General features: G+C 43.8%; 1 protein-coding gene and 1 pseudogene across 1 annotated transcript; both read left to right on the forward strand.

Annotated features, from left to right (window-relative positions):
• The first annotated feature begins 7,415 nt into the window (after positions 1-7,415).
• Positions 7,416-7,534, forward strand: LOC120606902 (uncharacterized; annotated as a pseudogene).
• A 7,719-nt stretch (positions 7,535-15,253) lies between these two features.
• GSC2 (goosecoid homeobox 2) lies at positions 15,254-16,516 on the forward strand. The gene is made up of 3 exons (XM_039868146.1): positions 15,254-15,512; positions 15,616-15,869; positions 16,395-16,516. Exons 1-3 carry the CDS (start codon positions 15,254-15,256, stop codon positions 16,497-16,499), a joined length of 618 nt encoding a protein of 205 aa, XP_039724080.1. The 3' UTR covers positions 16,500-16,516.
• The last annotated feature ends 2,561 nt before the right edge of the window (positions 16,517-19,077 follow it).

The following is a 19,077-nucleotide window of genomic DNA, read 5'->3' on the forward strand; positions in this document are numbered from 1 at the left end:
GTGCCAGGCTCATTTTGAAGAGAGAGGTCACATGGGGAAAGTGGCTGGGAGTGGGTTGAAAGGCTATGATGGGGGCCCAGGTAGCAGTCATCTGCGACTGGCACTGTGAAGGGCGCAGGGCAGAGGGCCACATGTGGGCAATAGAACCAATGGGATTTGGAGGTGGAGAGCAGGGGGAGTGGATTTGAGACTTGGGAGCACTGGAGCAGATGAGCGTTTACTTCAGTGGTCAGTGCATCCATTCTGCTTCTCTGAATGTTGGTGGCAACCACACACAACTGTCTCCACCTTGGGCATTCCTCAGGGTGATGGAGCTCACACTACAGTCCTCCAAAGCTGGAGCCAGATCTCAGACAAGGAGTGACAGTCATGGGGCACAAAAGGCAGATCCCTGCTTTGCCTCAATGTGTTTCAAATCTGAAGGAGTCCGTGTCTTTGCACCATGTCCACGTGGGATAAATGGACACTGGCCTTTAACCGAGACTGCCTTCTTAGTTAGCACTCTCCATCCTGTACCCAGCCCTGTCCTGCTTCCAGGGTGACTAATCATCTCAGTTTCCCAGGAGGCAGGATGCTCAGAGCACAAACCAGGATGATTAGTCATCTTATGTTTCTACTGTGTCTCGTAAGAAGGGATGTTGAACTCCTAAGCCCTGGTACCTGTGAATGTGCACTTATTAGGAAATAGAGACTTTGCTTCTAGGGAACTCGACCTAAGACAGTTGGTACCAGGAGTCTGTAGTCTCAGGAAACCAGCTCTAAGGATGGCACTCTGAAACTGCATCACTAGCCGGCTTATGGCAATGAGAGACCATGACTGGTGGCAGGTGGAGAATTGATAGCCCCTGGCGTGGGTAGCAATGTGATGGCAAAACCCATCACTTAGGAGAAACTTCGATGGGAAGCAGGTGGAAGGAGGCAGTAGCTGGTGCAATGTCACAGGCACTTTAGAGGTAGGGAGGAAAGAGTGACCAGAAGAGCTGTGGGACTGAGTGGCTGTGGCAGATCATTATTTTTTCCTTGAGGAGAGAATATGATAGGTTTGGATAAATCAATCAATAGTAGAAAGCAAAATATAAGGGCCAGAGGCTACCTGTCACATGTCGAGAGACCCTGAAATTGGAGGGCAGGCAGAAATAAAAATGATGCATTACAAAGTACAAATCTCAACCTATACAAGCCTTCTTGCATCAAAGTCAGGGCTCTGATGGCTAAGGAGTGGGACCCTGACCCATTGGGTGGGGATATCTGGGTGGATGCCCTTGAGCACTTTGAACCCCAGATTCCCCCCATACTCTCTGGGCCTGCAGAAGCAGCCCACTCCCTCCCTGGTGAATAATGGAAACTATACTTCACATGAGAACCATGCAACTCAGATGAGGCAGGTGCCTTATCAGACAGTGTTTACCTCTGGGTCTGTCCCCACCACCCCTGCTGAACACTGCACTCAAAACTAGGATCATATCTCAGCATAGATGTCCTGAAGTGCTGAGCCCACTGGAAGGGCAGGGATGGTGTGCAAGGGAGATGCAGGACTTGCTAAGAGGTGCTGGTGGGAACCAGGATGTCTGCCTGTGGATCCCGAGGGTGACAGACCAAAGAAGTGGATCACAAAGATGGACAAGAGAGATTTGGTCAACATAGGAGTGCTTTTCTGTAACATAGGAAACTCTGGCAGAGCCCCAGGATAGTCCTTGGAAAAAGTCATGGCCTACAGCAAACGAAATTGAGATGTCAGAACAGCCATGGAAAAATACAACGGCAGAGATCAGAAGACTCAGAGAATGGGGCATGTTAAATTGTGTGTATGATTTAAAAAGCTACAAGCTGACTGTGAACTGGTCCAGACCGCTGGTGAGCTGGCCAGCAGTGGCTGTTATCTATAGGTGAAGTGGGAGATGCTGTTACAGAACTGGCTTCCTAGTGGCAAAGTGGGTGACAGAATCCTAGAGTAATAAGTGCCAGATGGCAACATCTAACTGTCAGGCGCAAGGTGGGAATGATTATCCTATTGATTGCACGATGGAATACCAGTCAAGGAGGCCTGGCCCATAGGATCTATGCAAATAGAATATCTAGCAATTTAGATAAGTCTCAAAAGATATTTTAAATGGGTGAGCAGAAGGCTGCTTTTCATAATGGTGGTTCTTACTATGGATAACAATAATAAACTCTGAATGATATGTTTTTAAAAACTTAAAACACTGGATAGTGAACAGGCAGAAACTGGAGGGGAATTAATATATGGGAGAAGAAAATATGAGCTTTCCACTTTTTACAGCTTTTCACTTGAAGAAAGCCCCTCATAAGAGGTGGCTAGAACTTGGAATGCACCTGGGAGGTATTACTGGTTCTAACTAAGAAGCAGTCAGATTGAGGCTGACTTCAGAATTGTAGCAGCTGGAAAGTGAAAGGGGAAATCACAGAGAGATCCCCAAATTCTGCATATAAAATTTGCCCAAATCTCTGAGTAACACCTGAACTATGCATGTACAGAGCACATTCCAATTAGCCCCTGAGGTTAAAGTAACAAAACAGAGATTTCAGCTTTAAATGCAGTTTGTATTCAGCCAGATTAAGTATCTGCTAAAACCAAGAAATCAACACTCTTCAGAGGAACATAACAGAAACTATAATCTCTATGACGGATCATACACAATCTCTAGGATACAATCTAAAATTACTAGATTTACAAAGAAACAGGAAATTTGACCCATGTGTAAGAAGAAAGGCAATCAATGAAGACCAGCCCTAGAAGATCTGGATGTTGGAATTAGCAAACAGAATTTTAAAAAACAATTTTACTAAGGCACAATTAGATACTATAAACCATATATATTTAAAGTATATATTTTTCTTAGTTTTGTCAGATGTATCTAGCCATGAAACCATCACCACAATCAAAATAATGAACGTTTCCATCACCTGAAAAGTTTCTAGTCTTCATTTTACAAACTTTTAAGATATATATAGTATCTTCTAAGCAGGCAGGGGGTGTCTGGTATCTTTTTTGAGCTGTCTGGTATCTTTCACTCAGAATAAGTATGAGATTTGTCTATGTTGTGCTTATATCAATAGTTTTCTGAGTAGTATTTAATTGAATTTCATTCAATTTATCAGTTTATCTATTGGTGGACATTTGGGTTGTTTCTTGTTTGAGGTTATTACAAGTAAAGCTGCTATTAACATTCAGATACAAATCTATCCATTTTCACTTCCCCCAGGTAAATCCCTAAGAGTGGCATGTTGAATCATATAGATGTGTTTAACTTCATAGGAACCTGCCATATTGTTTTCCAAAGTGGTTTTTCCCTTTTACATTCCCGCCATAAGTATGTCATCTGCAACAAGAGAGTCTTACTTTTCCCTTTTTGATCTTTATACCTTTTACGTATTTTTCTTCCCTCATTGCTTTGGCTAGGACTTCCAAGATGATGTTGAATAGAAGTGGTGAATGTGGACATTCTTGCCTTATTCCTGGTCTCAGGGAAAAAATGTCCAATATTTTACCATAAAGTATTACAATAATTATAGGTTAACTCTAATTTATTAATAAAGTTGTTTACAATATTTTCTTATTATCCTTTTAATGTCAGCAAAATCTGTAGTGGTATCCCCTCTTTCATTCCTGATACTGATAATATGTGTTCATTTTTTTCTGGTTGAATTTGTCAATTTTGTTGATTTGAAAAAAAAAAACAAATATTGGCTTTAATTTTCTCTATCGTTTCCCTGTTTTATATATTATGGCTACTGCTCTTATCTTTATAATTTCCTTCTTTCTATTTTATTTTTAATCTTCTTTTACTTGCCTCTTAACTCAGAACCTTGTTATTGATTTTATATCTTTTTTCTAATATAAATATTTAAAGCTATAACCTCCCTTTAAATATTACTTAAATTGAATGCTGTAAATTTTAACATATTATTTTTTATCACTAAATTTAAAATATTTTCTTATTTCTCTTTTTTATTTTTTGACACATGAATTTTTTAGAAGTATGTTGTTTATTGTTAAAATATTTAGGGGTTTCCCCATATTTTGGATTTTCTCTATTCCTAATTTAATCCCATTGTTGAGCAGAGACTATACACTATAAGATTTAGATCTTTTGAAATTTATTAAGACTTTTTCTAAAGCCCCACATATGATCTATCTTCATGACTGTACCATATGTAATTGGAACAATGTGTTCTGTTGTTAGGTGGAATCTTCTGTCAATTAGGTCAAGGTGTTGTTCAGGTCTCTAATGACCCTGATGTATTCTAGTGGTTCTATTAGCTAACGTAAGAGGGATGTTCAAACGCCAACTATGATTGTCAATTTATCTGTTTGTCCCATTAATTCCATTATTCTGACTTCATGTTTTGTGAAACTCAGCTATTAGTCACACACACATTTAAGACTGTATATCTTCCTTATTAATAACTCTTTTATCATTATGAAATGTCCTTTTTTATGTCGCATAACAGTCTTTGTCTTAAAGTGTACTTTTTCTGATAAGAATATAGTTGCTCCATCTTTCTTAAGCTTACTGTTTATGTAGGATATCTTTTTCCATGATTTTATTTTTATTTCATCAGTGTCTATATTTGAAATGCACCTCTTGTAGGCTACTCATAGGTCTTACTTGTGGTATTATTATTATTATTATTATTCAATCTGAGCACGACAGTGTCTGCCTTTTAGTTGGAGTGTTTGTTCCACTTACATTTAATGTAATTAGTAATGTCACTGAATTTAAGTCTACCTAAATTCCGTTTGTCCCATCTGGTTTTATTCCTCTATTATTCCTTTCCTGCCTTCTCTTGGCTCACTTTAACATATTTTAGAAGCTCGTTTTTTCTTCTATTGGCTTTTTAGCTATATTACTTTCCTCTTTTTACTAGTAGCTCTGGGAATTAAAATATATCACCTTAACTTTGTGTTTACAGTTAATATTGTACTGTTTCATATAAAATGTAAGAACATTGTGACTGTATGGTTCTATTTACTACCACACCTCATTTTTTTTGCTATAGTGGTTATATATTATAAACACCAAATGAAATGTTATATTTGTTTTATACAGTCATTCATATTTTTAAAGCTAATAGGAAAAAAGATAGTCTTTTATATCTATTCACATGTTTAGCATTGCTGATGCACTCCTTCTCTTCATGGAGATCTGGGTTTTAATCTCCTATCTTTTCTCTTCAGTCTAAAGAACTTCCCTTCCTAAAGAACTTCCTTTAGTATTTCTTGAAGTGCTGGTCTGCTAGTAACAAATAATCTGAATTTTTATTTGTTTAAAAATGTTTTTATTTCACCCTCATTCTTAAAGGATATTTTTTTGCTAGATATAGAATTCTGGGTATGTGGGGTTTTCCCCAGTAGCACTAAAGGTGCTGATCTACTGTCCACTGTCTTCCAGTCATTGCTGATGAGAAGTCAGCTAACATCTGTATCCCTTCCCTGTATGTAACATTCCTTTTTTCTCTGGCTATTTTAATATTTATTTTTTTATCTTTGGTTTTCAGAAGTTTGACTATGATGTGTTTAGCTATGATTTTCTTGTTTTTACTCTGTTTTTGTAGTATGCTGACCTTAGTGAATCTTTAATGGCTTTCATTAAAATTTGAAATGTTTGTACCATTAGTTCTTCAAATATTTCTCCTCCCTATGGTAGGCAGAATAATGTTCCCCTCAAGGATGTCTACATCTTAATCCCCAGAATCTGTGAATATGTTACCTTACATGACAAAAGAGACTTTATACATGTGATTAAGCTTAAGACATTAAGATAAAAAGATTTTTCTGGAGTATTCTGGTAGGTCCAATGTAGTCCTGAGGGCTCTTAAAAGTGGAAGAAGGGGGAAAAAGAGGTCAGAGTGATGCAATTATGAGAAGGACTTGATCCATCATTGTTGGCTTTGAAAATGGAGGAATGGGTATGAGCTAAGGCTGCCTCCAGAAGTTGGAAAAGACACGGGAACAGATTTGGAACACAGCTTTGCTGAGTTTAGCTCAGGGACAACTGTGCCAGACTTCTAACCTACAAAAATGAATGATAATACGTTCATATTGTATCAAGCCACAAGTGTGTAGCAATTTCTTATAGCAGTGATAGAAAACTAATACATGCTCCATTCCTTCCCTGCTCCTTCTGGTATTCCAGTGACACATACTTATGATCTTTGTGTCACTCTGAGACTCTGTTCATTTATTCGATCAATTATTTTTCTGTCTATTGTTTGGATTGGATCATTGCTATTGATCTGTCTTAAATTCACTGACTTTTCTGTTGCCTCCTTTCTGTAGTTAAGCCCATTTGGTAAAGTTTTATTTCTGATATTGTATTTTTCAGTTTAGAATTTCTATTTGGTTCTTTTTAAAATTTATTTTCCTCTGCTGAGATTTCCTATCTTTTTCTTTACATTTTTGAACGTAGTATAATAGATATTTACAATCTTTGATGCATCTATAAAAAAACCTACATCTATCATCATACTTAACACTAAAGTCCGAATAGTTTCCCTGTAAGATTAAGAATAAGGCAAAGATGTTTGATTTTAACATTTTTATTCAACATTGCACTGAAGGTCTAGACATTTCAGTAAGTCAAGAAAAAGAAATGTCATAAATGTAAAAGAAGTATAACTAGACAGATGATATTTACATTATCATTTACATCATTTACAGAAAACCTCAATGTATCTACAAAAACAAATTATAGCAAGAAGTTCAGACTTACAGGTATAAAACAAATAAATCATGGATATGTTATGTACAGCATAGGGAATATAGTCAATAATATTGTGATAGCATTAGTCGGTGTCACATGGTTCCTGGACTTATCACGGTGATCATTTCTTTAGGTATATAAATGTTGAATAACTATGGCATATACCTGAAACTAATACAATATTGTATGTTAACTATATTTTAATAAAAATATTTTTTTAAAAAGATTGCCAAAAAAATCATGCTACTAGAGGGATGAACATCTAAAACATTATGCGAAGTAAAAGAAGTCAGTCACAAAGACCATATATAATTCCATTTATATGAAACATCCAGAAAATATAAAACTATAGAGACAAAAAGTTGATTAGTGGTTGCCTAAGTTTGGCCAGGTGATGAGGACTGCTATTGAAGATAAGATTTATTTCTTTCAGGCGTTAAAAAGTTTCCAAAATTATAGTGATGATTGCATAAGTCTATAAATATACTAAAAATCATTGGGCTGTATTATTTAAACAAGTGAATTTCATAGTATGTAAATTGTACCTCAACAAAGTTGATTTTTTTTAAAAAAAACATTCTTTAGTTATAAGATTAAAAAAACAAATTATAGCAGTCTATAAATTAATACATGAAATCAATAGGCTGAATTGTGTCTCCTCCAAAAAAGATATGTCAAAGTCCTAATCCTGTCTATGGCCATGCCACCCTGAACAAGCCAGATCCCATCTGATCTCGGAAGCCAAGCAGAGTCGGGCCTGGTTAGTACTTGGATGGGAGACCACCTAGGAAGAGCAGGTGCTGTAGGCATAAAAAATAAAAATAAAATAAAATATAAATAAATAAATGAACAAATAAACAAACAAACAAATAATAAATAATAAGGGATTGTAAACTGACAAGGTCTTTGCAATCTGTGAGGTCAACCAAGGGTTGACCTTGCCTAAAAAAATAGAAAAATAAAAATAAAGTCCTAATCCCTAGTACCCCAGAATACAACTTTATTTGGAAATAGCGTCATTGCAGAGGTAATTTGGTAAGATGAGGTCTTACTGGAGTAGGATGGGCCCCTAATCCAACATGACTGGTGTCTTTATAAGGATATATGCATTTGAAAACAGACACATAGGTATAATGGCATGTGACAACAAAAGCACAGTTTGGAGTTAGACATCTGCAAACCAAGGACTGCCAAATATTGCTAGAAAACCACCAGAAGCTTGGAAGAGGTAAGGAACAATTCCCCCTCAGGCTTCAGAGAGAGCACTGTGCTGTTAACACCTTGATTTCAGAATTCTTGTCCCCAGAAGCATGAGACAATAAATGTCTGTTGTTTTACACCACCCAGTTTGTGGTACTTTGTTACGGCAGCCCTAGAAAACTAATGTAGTCATGATGTAAGGTTAATATACAAACATTAATTATATTTCTATATAATATCAACAAAAAATCAGAAAATTAAATTGAAAACATTTTCATTTACAATAGCATCAAAAAACAGAAATACTTAATAAACAAATCCCATAAAATATCTCTAAGACATTTACATTGAAACTTACAAATATTGCTGAGTGAAATTAAAGAAGACATAAATAAATGGAGAGCGAGATATCAAGTTCATGGGTTGGGAGAGTCAAAATTTTTAAGATATTAATTCTCCCAAAACTCATCTATAGATTCGATTTTATCCTGAACACAATCCCAGTAAGCTTTTCTTGAATAAATTAACAAGATGAGTTTAATATTTTTATATAATATAAAGGAATATCCAAAGCAATCTTAAAAAGGAATAATAAAGTGGGAGAAGTTATGTTTTTTACTTTGAAACTTTCTCTGAAGGTACAGTAATCAACAGTGTGCTACAGGCATAAGGATCAGTGGAACAGAATTGAGAGCTTATAAATAGACCCACACTTACATGACAATTTACTCCTAAACAAGGTGTCAATGAAATTTAACAGGAAAAGGAAAATTATTTCAATAAATTGTAACAACTAGATATCTATATGGAAAAAATTTAACTTCAACTCCTGCCTCAGACCACACACAAAATTTCGAGAGCTATCATAGATCTGAAATCTGAACATAAAATCTAAAATTAAAACATTTTTAGAAGAAAACAGGAAAATATTTTCACAACAAAGGAATACTAGTCAATGAAAAAAGGAAAAATTTCTGATACACGCAACAACATGAATGAATCTTTAAAATATTATGCTGAACAATAGAAGCCTTATATATCATACTGTAGAAGTTCATTTCTGTGACTGTGCACAGCAGGCAAAATTAATCCCTGTTGAAAAACATAGCAGTAGTTTTCTCTTGAAGGTAGGATGGGGATGGGGATTATCTGAGAAGCAGCATGAGGAAACTTTCTGGAGTGGCAAAAATATTCTATATCTCAATAAGGGTTTGGATTATACGGGTGTATACATTTATCAAAACTCATGGAATGGTACACTCAAGATTTGTGTTATTATCAATATGCAAAGTTTACCTTAAAAATTGCAAACGAATATTAAACTTTAGTTAATGATATGCATGGTGAAGAGTGTAGATATAAGATGTTTTGATGTCTGTAACTTACTTTAGAATGAATAAAAAATCAGACTGATGGATGCATACATATGTGATCAAGCAAAATGTTAATCAAAGAATCTAGAATCTAGAACACCCAATAGATGTTACTGTACAATCCTTTCAAATTTTCTGAATGTTTGAAATCTTTCATAATGAAATATTGGAGAAAATAATACAAGTAAATTGAACAAGAAAAACCAAACACCCAATTTAAAAATGTGTGACGGATTTGAATAGACAATTCTCCAAAGAAGATATACAAATGTTAAATAAGAACATAAAAAGATATTCAACATCATTAATCATTAGGGAAATGCAATTCAACAACATGAGATACCACTTCACATTCATTAGGATGACTATAAATTAAAAAAAAAAAACAGAAAATAACAAATGTTGAAGATGTAGAGAAATTAGAACCCTTGTGCTTTGCTGGAGAGAACATAAGATGGTGCTGCCATTATGGAAAACAGTTTGTTGGTTTCTCAAAAAGCTAAACATAGAATTAGTGTATAATCTAGCAATTCCACCTTTAGATATATACACCCAAAAATTGAAAGCAGGGACTCAAGCAGATATTATACACTCGCAATCACAGCAGCATTATTTACCATAGTCAGAGGTAGAAACAACCCAAATGTTCACTAATGGATGAATGGACTTAAAAATGTAATATATGCATTCATTTAAATTCAGCCTTAACCCGTGATTGCCAGCCTCTGAGGGTAGGAAAAAATGGAATGTTATTGTTTAATGAAATAGAGTTTCTGTTTGGGATAATGGAAGAGTTCTAGAACTGATAGTGATGATGGTTACACAACATTATGGACATGTTAATGCCACTGAATTTTTTTTTCTCTAAGATCAGGAGCAATACGAGAATGGCCACTCTCACCACTTCTGTTTGTTGTTGTAATAGAGGTTTTAGCCAGGGCAATTAGGCAAGAAAATTAAGTAATAGGCATTCAGATTGTAAATAAGATCTCTGTTTACAAATGACATCATTTGGCATATAGAAAATCCTGTAGAATCCACACCAAAAAAGAACAACTATTCTAATTAATAAACAAGTTCAGAAAGTTGCAAGATACGAGATTGATGTACAAAAACCAATTGTATTTCTTTATATTTGCAGTGAACAATCTGAAAATGAAGTTAAGATAACCATTCCATTTATAATAACATCAAAAAGAACAAAATGAGAAGTAAATTTAACCAAAGAAGTGAAAAACCTACACAACACATAACTGAAATAAAGATCTAGGTAAATGGAAGACATCCCATGTTCATGGATTGGAAGAGTTAATGTTAAGATGTCAATGCTCCCCAAATTGATCTACAGATTCAATGAAATCACTATAAAAATTCCAGCTGACCTCTTTGCAGCAACTGGTAAGCTGGTCCTAAAATTCATGGGGAAATTCAAGAGAACCAGAATAGCCAAATCAACAATGAAAAAAAACAGAGTTGTAGAGTTCACCCTTCCCTGTCTCAAAACTGACTGCAAGGCTATAAGAATCAAGACAGTGTGGTACTGACACTAAAAATAGGGATATAGATCAATGGAGCTGAATTCAGAATCCTGAAATAAGTCCTGTCATATATGGTCAATTGACTTTAAACAGGGGTGCAAAAATGAGACAATAGAGGAAAGAATAATCTTTACAACAAATGATGCTGGAACAACTGAATAGCCACATGCAGAAAGAATAAAGTTGGACTTTTACCTCACATTGTATATGAAAATTAACTCAATATGAATCAATGTAAGAGCTAAAACTATAAAACTTATAGTTTATAAAACTGTAAGACATTGGGGCAAATCTTCATGACCTTGGACTTGGTAATGGTATCTTAGATATGACACCAAAAGCACAAGCAACCAAAGGAAAAGTAGTAAAATTGATTTATTAAAAAATATTTAAAAATTGTGTTTTAATGAACACTATCAAGAAAGTGAAAACCAACCCATAGAATGTGAGAAAATATTTGTAAGTTATATATCTGATAGGGACTTGTATCTTGACTCTATGAAGACCCCCCCACACCCAATAATAAGAAGACAAATAAACCAAGTTTCTAGTTATCCAGTGGTCCTACGCTGGATGTTCCATGCTGGAACATTCCCTCAAAGTAAAGGACAAGTAAGTTGCACCCTACACCTCCTGCCACTGCGAAAGAGCACACTGCAGGGAGACTTCTCTGGATTTTGGAGACAACGTGTTCTATACTTGGAAACACTGCCATGAGCCATTTGCTGGGTAAGATAGAGCTTTGAGTAGAGCCAAGCACGAAAAAGGGGACTGCAGCAAGCCCAGGCTTTGGCACAAGCAGCCCTGTGCCTGGACTGTGACCTGGCAGAGCCCATGGCAAATGCTATGGCAGAGAAAGATTTCACATGGAGCCTCAGGGAGGTTTTGGTGAGAGAGCTGTGGTGCAAACTCCTAGGGTTCTGGAGCGGGGCCGCGCCCCACGCAATTCTCAAAACAGCTCCTGGGATGTTACTGAGCTGAGCCCTGGCAGGAACTGACCTTGGGTATCATCTGACTACGTAGCTGGGATGGCTCATTACAGCTGCATACTGTCAGAGCCACCAAGTCTTAAGGTACCGTCACACAATGGAAGTGGCGTTGCCAGGATCAGTTCCCAGCAAATCCAGAGGACATGAGTAAGCTGTGTGAGCAGATGACCTCCACCCCTACATGGCCTCGTTCACTGAAATCTCGGGTGGCCATGAACAGCAGTGGTAAGGGAAAAGTCCCCAAAGGGGAGGGCTTCTATGGAGCACCATGTCACCCACATCATGTGGAGGAAGAAGTGTTGAGAAAAGGGAGACACGGACCCTGGAGCTGCAGAAAACAGTTGAGTTGATTGATTCTGGGCCTGGACAGCAAAAATAGAATTTTCAAGACAAGGAAGTCAGATGAGGCACCCAGAAAACTGGTGTGACATGGCGCTGGGTTTCCAGCTGGTGGGATACAGAGGTCTGGACTCGGGGTGGAGGTGGGGATCCTCACTCCCCAGTATTCTCAGTGACTTAGCCAGGGAATCTGTATTTCCATCCTCACAACTGTAGGTCCTGGGTCTCAGAGCAGGTGCTTTCACCAGGAACACAGTAAGAGTGACGCAAAACAGAAACTAGGAAAGCTGCCAGGTTACTTAGCTCCTCATGCCCACAAGCAAAGGGGTCCCCATGCTGGCAGTGAACTTAATGTGAGAAGTAGTAGGGCTGAGCATGGCAAGGCTGAGAGAAGTTCCTCTGCCCCATCCAGAGCCCCTCCGCCCCAGAGATGTGAGCTGGTGACTCGCAGCCATCCCTACTTGGGAGCATTGGCTAGATGGGAGCCACCCTGGTAGGGGAGGCTGACCTCGCTCAAGGTGGCCTCAGACACACACCCCCAAGCTAGAGTGGAGCTGGCCTCACTCTCAGCATCTTCTCTTCCTCTCCCCTGTCTCCTTCAGATGCTTCTTCACCCAAAAAACTCCCTCCTGGTCCTCCCCCACCCCAATGCTAATGTTGTCTTTTTCAAAGTGTCACATACATGGAATCGCACAGTATGGAGCCTTTTGAGACTGGCTTCTTTCACATGGCACAGTGCCTCTAAGATCCATTGTATTGTGTGTGTCACTGTCATTCCGGGCTCCTCCCTTGCATGGTGGACAGTGGCGTGTTCATTCACTCACCAGCTGATGGGCTTCTGGATTGTTTCCAGATTTTGGTGATGATGTGAATAGAACTGCTCTAAACACTCATGGGTAGCATTTTGTGTGAACAGTTTTCACTTCTCTAGGGTGAATCTCCAAGACCCTCTGTGGCTCAGTTTTCCCCTCTCTGTTCATTGTAGGTAGCCAAGCAGCTCTTTCAATGTCCCCTCTGGACATCTCATTCATTAAGTACATTTTTGATTTATTTTCTGTTCTACTGCAAATGACAATGTTGCTAAACTTCCTGCTCCATAACAAGGGCCCCCTCCCCTCCACCGTCCAATAACATTTTCCTCCCTTTCCTCTATGACACACTGTCAGTCTCAGGAGGTCCTTCCAGCTTCCACCCACTGCCCAGTCCCAAAGCCAGTGCTATGTGATTTAGGGTTTGTATAGGCAACATCCCCATTTCTGTACCAAATCTGTCTGGTTATCTAGAACTACATAACCAACAACCTCAAATTTATGATCTTGCAGGTCTCACTCCTGGGCTCTCAGGCAGTGGCAGTCGATGGCAGCTGGTATGGAAGCCACCCCAAAGGCTTCCTCACTCATGGTGCCCTGCTGGTTGTTTGCTGGCCCTTCAGTTGGAGCTGCTAGCTAGAACTGCATGTTCTCTTCTGTAGATACTGGTATCTCTTTTGAAGGTACCTCTTTGGGTTCAAAAAGCAAGCATACTGAGAGAGAGAGAAAGAGAGAGAGACAGAGACAGAGAGACAGAGAGACAGAGACAGAGAGAGAAACTATTACCTAGTTGTATGACCTGGCCTCAGAAATCAGTGTCCCTTCTGATGCATTCTAGAGATTAGAAGCGAGTCCTTCAGCCAGCCCATGTTCAAGAATTAGGGAACTAGATTTCACCTCTTGAGGGAAGAGTGGTGAATAATTCACTGGCATGTTTGAAAAGTACCACAGTGGGCCCCTTACCAAGGTGTGCTGGCAAAGAAATGGGACATATGTAAAAGTGGGCAGGTGGTGAGAGGGTGTGTTGACCCAGGTGGATAGGTGGTAGGTGTGTCACTCATTCAGGTGAGAATATCAGGCAAGAGATGGATTTTGAGATCTCAAGTCTGTTCTGGGTGTGGTGGCTAGGAGATGTTTATTGGCGAGCAAAATGGAGAAACGGAGCAGACTCCCAGGAGATGCTGGCCTGGAGCAGAGGAAGAGGTCAGGCCAGAAGTGCCACCTTGGGAGTCACTGTCACAGAGATGGTGTCTGAAGCTTCAAGACTGGAGGTCACCAAGGATGAGAACGGGTAGGGATGAAAGAAGGGTCAAGGCTGGGAGGAGGAGAGCACAGCCTTCCTGACCGCTGACACTGTGGCCCCTGACTTAGCCATGTATGAACAAAGTCTGACTGGCCCGAAGAGTAAGGAGGTGGGGAGCCCATCCTACTCAGCTCTTGAGAAGCATGGCTGTGACGAGAGTGGGGCGGGGGTGTTTAATGTTCTCTTGGGCGATCCTGGGACATACAGGAAAGCGGGAGAATTGGTGGCTCCAGAGCACTTGGGCCTTGGATGGAGTCAGGAAGGCTCTCCTGACCCAGGGGAGAAAGCAGGGAACAGGGGGATAGGGGCAGTGGGGTTGCGGTTTGGTTATGAGCAAAGGTAGCTTCCTGCCTGCGCCCTCATTTCCTCCAAGAGGCAGAGACCTGGTCTCCAAAGGGAGTTGACGGCTCGGAGGGGAAGACCTGTGGGATCATCGGGTTGCGGGTGGTTTGGGCCTCGTTTAAGGTTGGAGCCCAGCAGTTTTGGGGCCAAGAGACTGCGCAGTTTGAACAGGTTTCTCCAGACTTGTTCGTCCGCTTCGGCAGGACCCCGAAGGGGACAAGGAGCAACTCTGGACACTGTGGCTAAAGGAGGAGGGCATCCAAGGTCTGGCCAGGAGGCACCGCTGCGCTCAGGATCGGGGCGTTCCCTGGACGGCAGCCCCAGTGACAGGGCCAGGACCGCCAGGCCCCGCGGGCCGTGGGAGGCGCCCTCCACACTTTTCCAGCGGCGTCTCCCTGGCCCGACAGGAGGGCGCACGCGGGACACATGGATTCCTGCGAGCCCCCTCCCCGTGGCCCGGCCAGCCCCCGGGCGCGGATGCGGAGCAGGATTTCCCGCCGCCACGGTCGGGGATTAGCACGCTCCGACCGCACCGCAGGATTAGCCCGCGTGGACCCGCGCCCGGCCCGGGGATTACGGCGCGCTCCCCCCCGACGTATATATTCCCGCGGCGGCGGCGGCAGCGCGGGGCCGGCATGGCGGCGGCGGCGGGGGTCGCGGCGAGCCGCAGGGGCCACGGGCGGCCCTGCCCCTTCTCCATCGAGCACATTCTCTCCAGCCTGCCAGAGCGGAGTCCCCCTGCCCGGACCGCCCGCCCGCCGCAGCCAGCCGGCCGCCAGAGCCCCGCAGAGCCCGGGGAGACCGGGGCGCCCAAGGGCGCTCCCTGCGCCTGCTGCTGCTGCTGCGGCCCCCGCGTAGTGCCCGGCGGGCCCGCGGAGCCGGCCGCCGGGCTGGGTGAGTGGGCGCGGATGCTGGGCGTGGGAGGCCTCGGGGCGCGGCGCTGTCTGTGTAGAGCTCGGCCCCGGGCCGCGCGCCTCACCGCGCCCTCGCCCCGCAGGCGCACGGCTGCCGTGGCAGCTGAGGCTGGGGCCCTCGGCGCCCCTGCCCTTGGCCGCGCCACCTGGAGGCTCCGAGGTGCTGCCTGGCGCGGGCGGCCCGGGCCCGCAGCGCCGCACGCGGCGTCACCGCACCATCTTCAGCGAAGAGCAGCTGCAGGCGCTGGAAGCGCTCTTCGTGCAGAACCAGTACCCCGACGTGGGCACACGCGAGCGCCTAGCCGGCCGCATCCGCCTGCGCGAGGAGCGCGTCGAGGTAGGGGCCCGCCCGCTGGACGGCCGGAGGGTCTGAGAAGGTTTGGGCCGGCTGGCTTCCTTCTTCCTTCTTTGGAAAAGACAGCCCTGGCGCCAGGTGCCCGCGCCGCGGCGGGGAGTGGGAGGCGTGAGAGGCCCCGGGACTGCTATGGGCGCAGGGCCGGTTCCGGGGCGAGGGGCAGGCGGGTACAGGTAAGTACGGGAAAGTATCACTGGAACTGGAGGGAAGGGAAGGCTGGTTTTTTTTTTTTCCCTTTTGTTTTAAACTATTTTTTTCCTGACGGTAAATGAAGCTTACGTTCATGTTGTAGAATTTAGGAAGGGGTGTCCCTGGTCGCCGCGGAGTAGAAGTGGGGGGTGGGAAGGGGTTCCCATCCCGCGGCCAGAGCCATCCTCTCTATCTGCAGCAGATAAGAGCAGCTCTCGTCAGCCCACACGCCCGTCGGGAACCCCCCTCCCACCTCTAGGTCCACCTATGGGAGCCTGGTGGGATGCGGGTCCTGCCTGAGCAGTCCCTTCTCCTCAGGTCTGGTTCAAGAATCGCAGGGCCAAGTGGCGACACCAGAAGCGCGCATCGGCGTCGGCGAGGCTCCTGCCAGGAGCCAAGAAGACTCCCAAGGAAAGCTGCTGATGTCTGTGAGCTACTCCTGGGCTTGGCCTCGTCCCTTGGGGCCGAATCAAAGAGTCAAAAGTCCTACCTGGAAAGGAGCTGAGGGAGGACACCTGCCTCTTCCCATCTGCACGGCTTCCTGCGTGCTGGAGCTAAGGCTCCACGCAGGAGGCCCTCTGCAGGAGCATGTGCGTCCCTGAACCATCTGCCGGGTGAAAGGAGAGAACACCTAGTAGAAGGTGCACTCTCCTCCCTAATGGAGAGTGCTACTGGGCAGGAGGATCGGGCAGGAGGACCGTGGAGATTCTCCAGGGGGGAGGGGGTGATGCACAGAGCAGGTCCCCATCCTCACCCCTGCTCCTAGGCACTAACCTTGGCCCAGGACAGGAACCACTCCTTGTCAACACTGGGGACCTAGAATCCCTCTTCCCTGCCCCCCTTTACCCCGCAAGCTGGCCTCCCTCCTCTCCTCAGCCTGGACATGCCCCCTCCCCAACCTCGCTTACAATCCTCTGTGCATCCTGGGGTTGCTGCCAGCTCCCAGGTCCTGCACTGGGTTCTATGTCCAGACCTGTAGAATAAGTAAGTTGGGTGAGGTCTCTCCAGAATCTCCCCCCCACACACACACCTCTGCCCCGCTGCCCCAGGCCCTGCTCCTTAATCCTGTGAGCCTTGCTCAGACATGGAAAAATAAACGAGCAACTATAAATACCACAAAAGCAGTCAAGTCAGAAGTCTGCCCTGGCTCCACTCCCACACCCAACTGGGACCTGATCCTCTGATCTCCTTTCCAGGGAGCAGGGGGCTGGCTTGGCTTGGAGAGCACAACCCAGTGAGTACTCAGTCCCTGTGCCAGAGCACCTACCAGCAGAGCAGACTGCCCCATGGATAGTGGCCTGGTACCCTGCATGTGCTTACTGCACACACACACACACACACACACACACACACACACACATCAGGCCTCTATTGCTGCTTTGCGGGTGGGGGTCCATGGCTTCCTCCCTGGTGGAGATTTCCATGCTGTGGTGTCTGCCTCCCTCACAACAGTCAATCTCTGCCACCCTGTGGGGCAAGAAGAAACTCAGTTGAGGAGAACCCCCAACGTCTGCTATCCCCTCCATCATCCTGGCCCCGCGGTGAAGGATAGTGTGAAAACATGACTTCATTTCCCCAAGTAGACCTGAACCATGAGCCCAAGGAACCTGACACCCCCCTTATCTAGCTTGAGGACCTCGTTCTGCCCCTCACAGATTCTGGAGCAAGTGGGGGTGGGGACCCGTCAGACACAGTCCATGGATAAAAAGTACAGAAGTCAAGGCTTTAGCTCCTGGGACTGTCCAAGGCTGGCCAGCTCAGATAACACCAAGCAGGTATGGTGTCCCCAGCCAGAGCTGCCCTAACACTCAGGTGCCTCCAGGATAGCAGCCGTTGCCTCACTTCATGTTTCTGGCTGTCTCAAAGCTCGCCCTGAATCCTGGTCTCATCCTTGGCCACTGCACAGCCTTCCTGCAGAGTTGGGACACTCGCATCTCTGGGTTTCAGGACCTACACCCTCCTTGACTGAGTGGCTATTTGTCATTATGTGGGGCAGTTGGAATCAGAGCTCCACCTGCATGGGACCAATGGCTACGTTGCCTTCCTGAGTTTTCTCCTTTCTAGATGCTCTTAGGCAGGCTCACCCCCATAGCTGGCCGTTAACATAAATGTCCTTGAGGTCAAGTCCCAGGCACTTCCCTTGCATCTCCATACTTACCTTGGTTTATCTCTTCCATCCTCTGGCTCCAATTCCCATTCTCTCTGCTATGCTTATGTCTCCAGCCCAGGCCTCTCTCCTGAGCTAGATGCTTATGTCTAACTGTCCCTTTCACTGCTCCACTTGTAAGCCCATGGCCCCTCTAAGTCACCTTGTCCTGGGAAGGCAACCTGTTCCCTTGTAGATACCAGATGCACAAGCCAGAGGGCAGGCAATTATCCTGCCCCCTCCTCTCCCTCACCCACCAGACCCTGGCTAGCACCAAGTCAATTTCATCTCCCAAAGCAATCCCCAGCTCTAAGTGCACCAACCTGGTGAAAACCTCTGTCATTTCTCACCTTGACCATTGCAGCCACCTTAAGTCTTGTCCACTTGTACCCACTCTGGTTCTTCTTTAATTCATTCTCCATAAAAGCAAGTCTGCATTCTCCACAGTGCAAGTCTGAACCTCCCTCTCCCCTGCTTACAGCACTCCAAGGATTCCCATTGCTCCTATAGAAAAGACAAAACTCACCATGATTCACAAGGCCATGTACAGCCTGGCCTGCTGCTCTGGCATCATCTTACACTTCACTGCTCCTTATACTCCATATGTATCCAAAAGTCTTCTTCCTGCTCTTGAGACTTTGCCCATGCTTTTCCCTCTCTCCCTGATCAATGGCTGTTCATCTTTTGGATCTACAATCACATCCTGCCTCAGGAACTTTCCCTTCTGCCCCTAGATAAGATTCCTCAAGTACAAATTCTTTTCTTGCACCTGCCACCTGCAGCTCTCATCTTGTTTGTGGGACAACATAAATTGGACTGTCAGCTCTAGGAGAGTAGGAACCATCACTATGGTGT

Source organism: Pteropus medius, unplaced genomic scaffold (assembly GCF_902729225.1).
Source record: "Pteropus medius unplaced genomic scaffold, Ma_sr-lr_union100, whole genome shotgun sequence".
NCBI classification, from domain to species: domain Eukaryota; kingdom Metazoa; phylum Chordata; class Mammalia; order Chiroptera; family Pteropodidae; genus Pteropus; species Pteropus medius.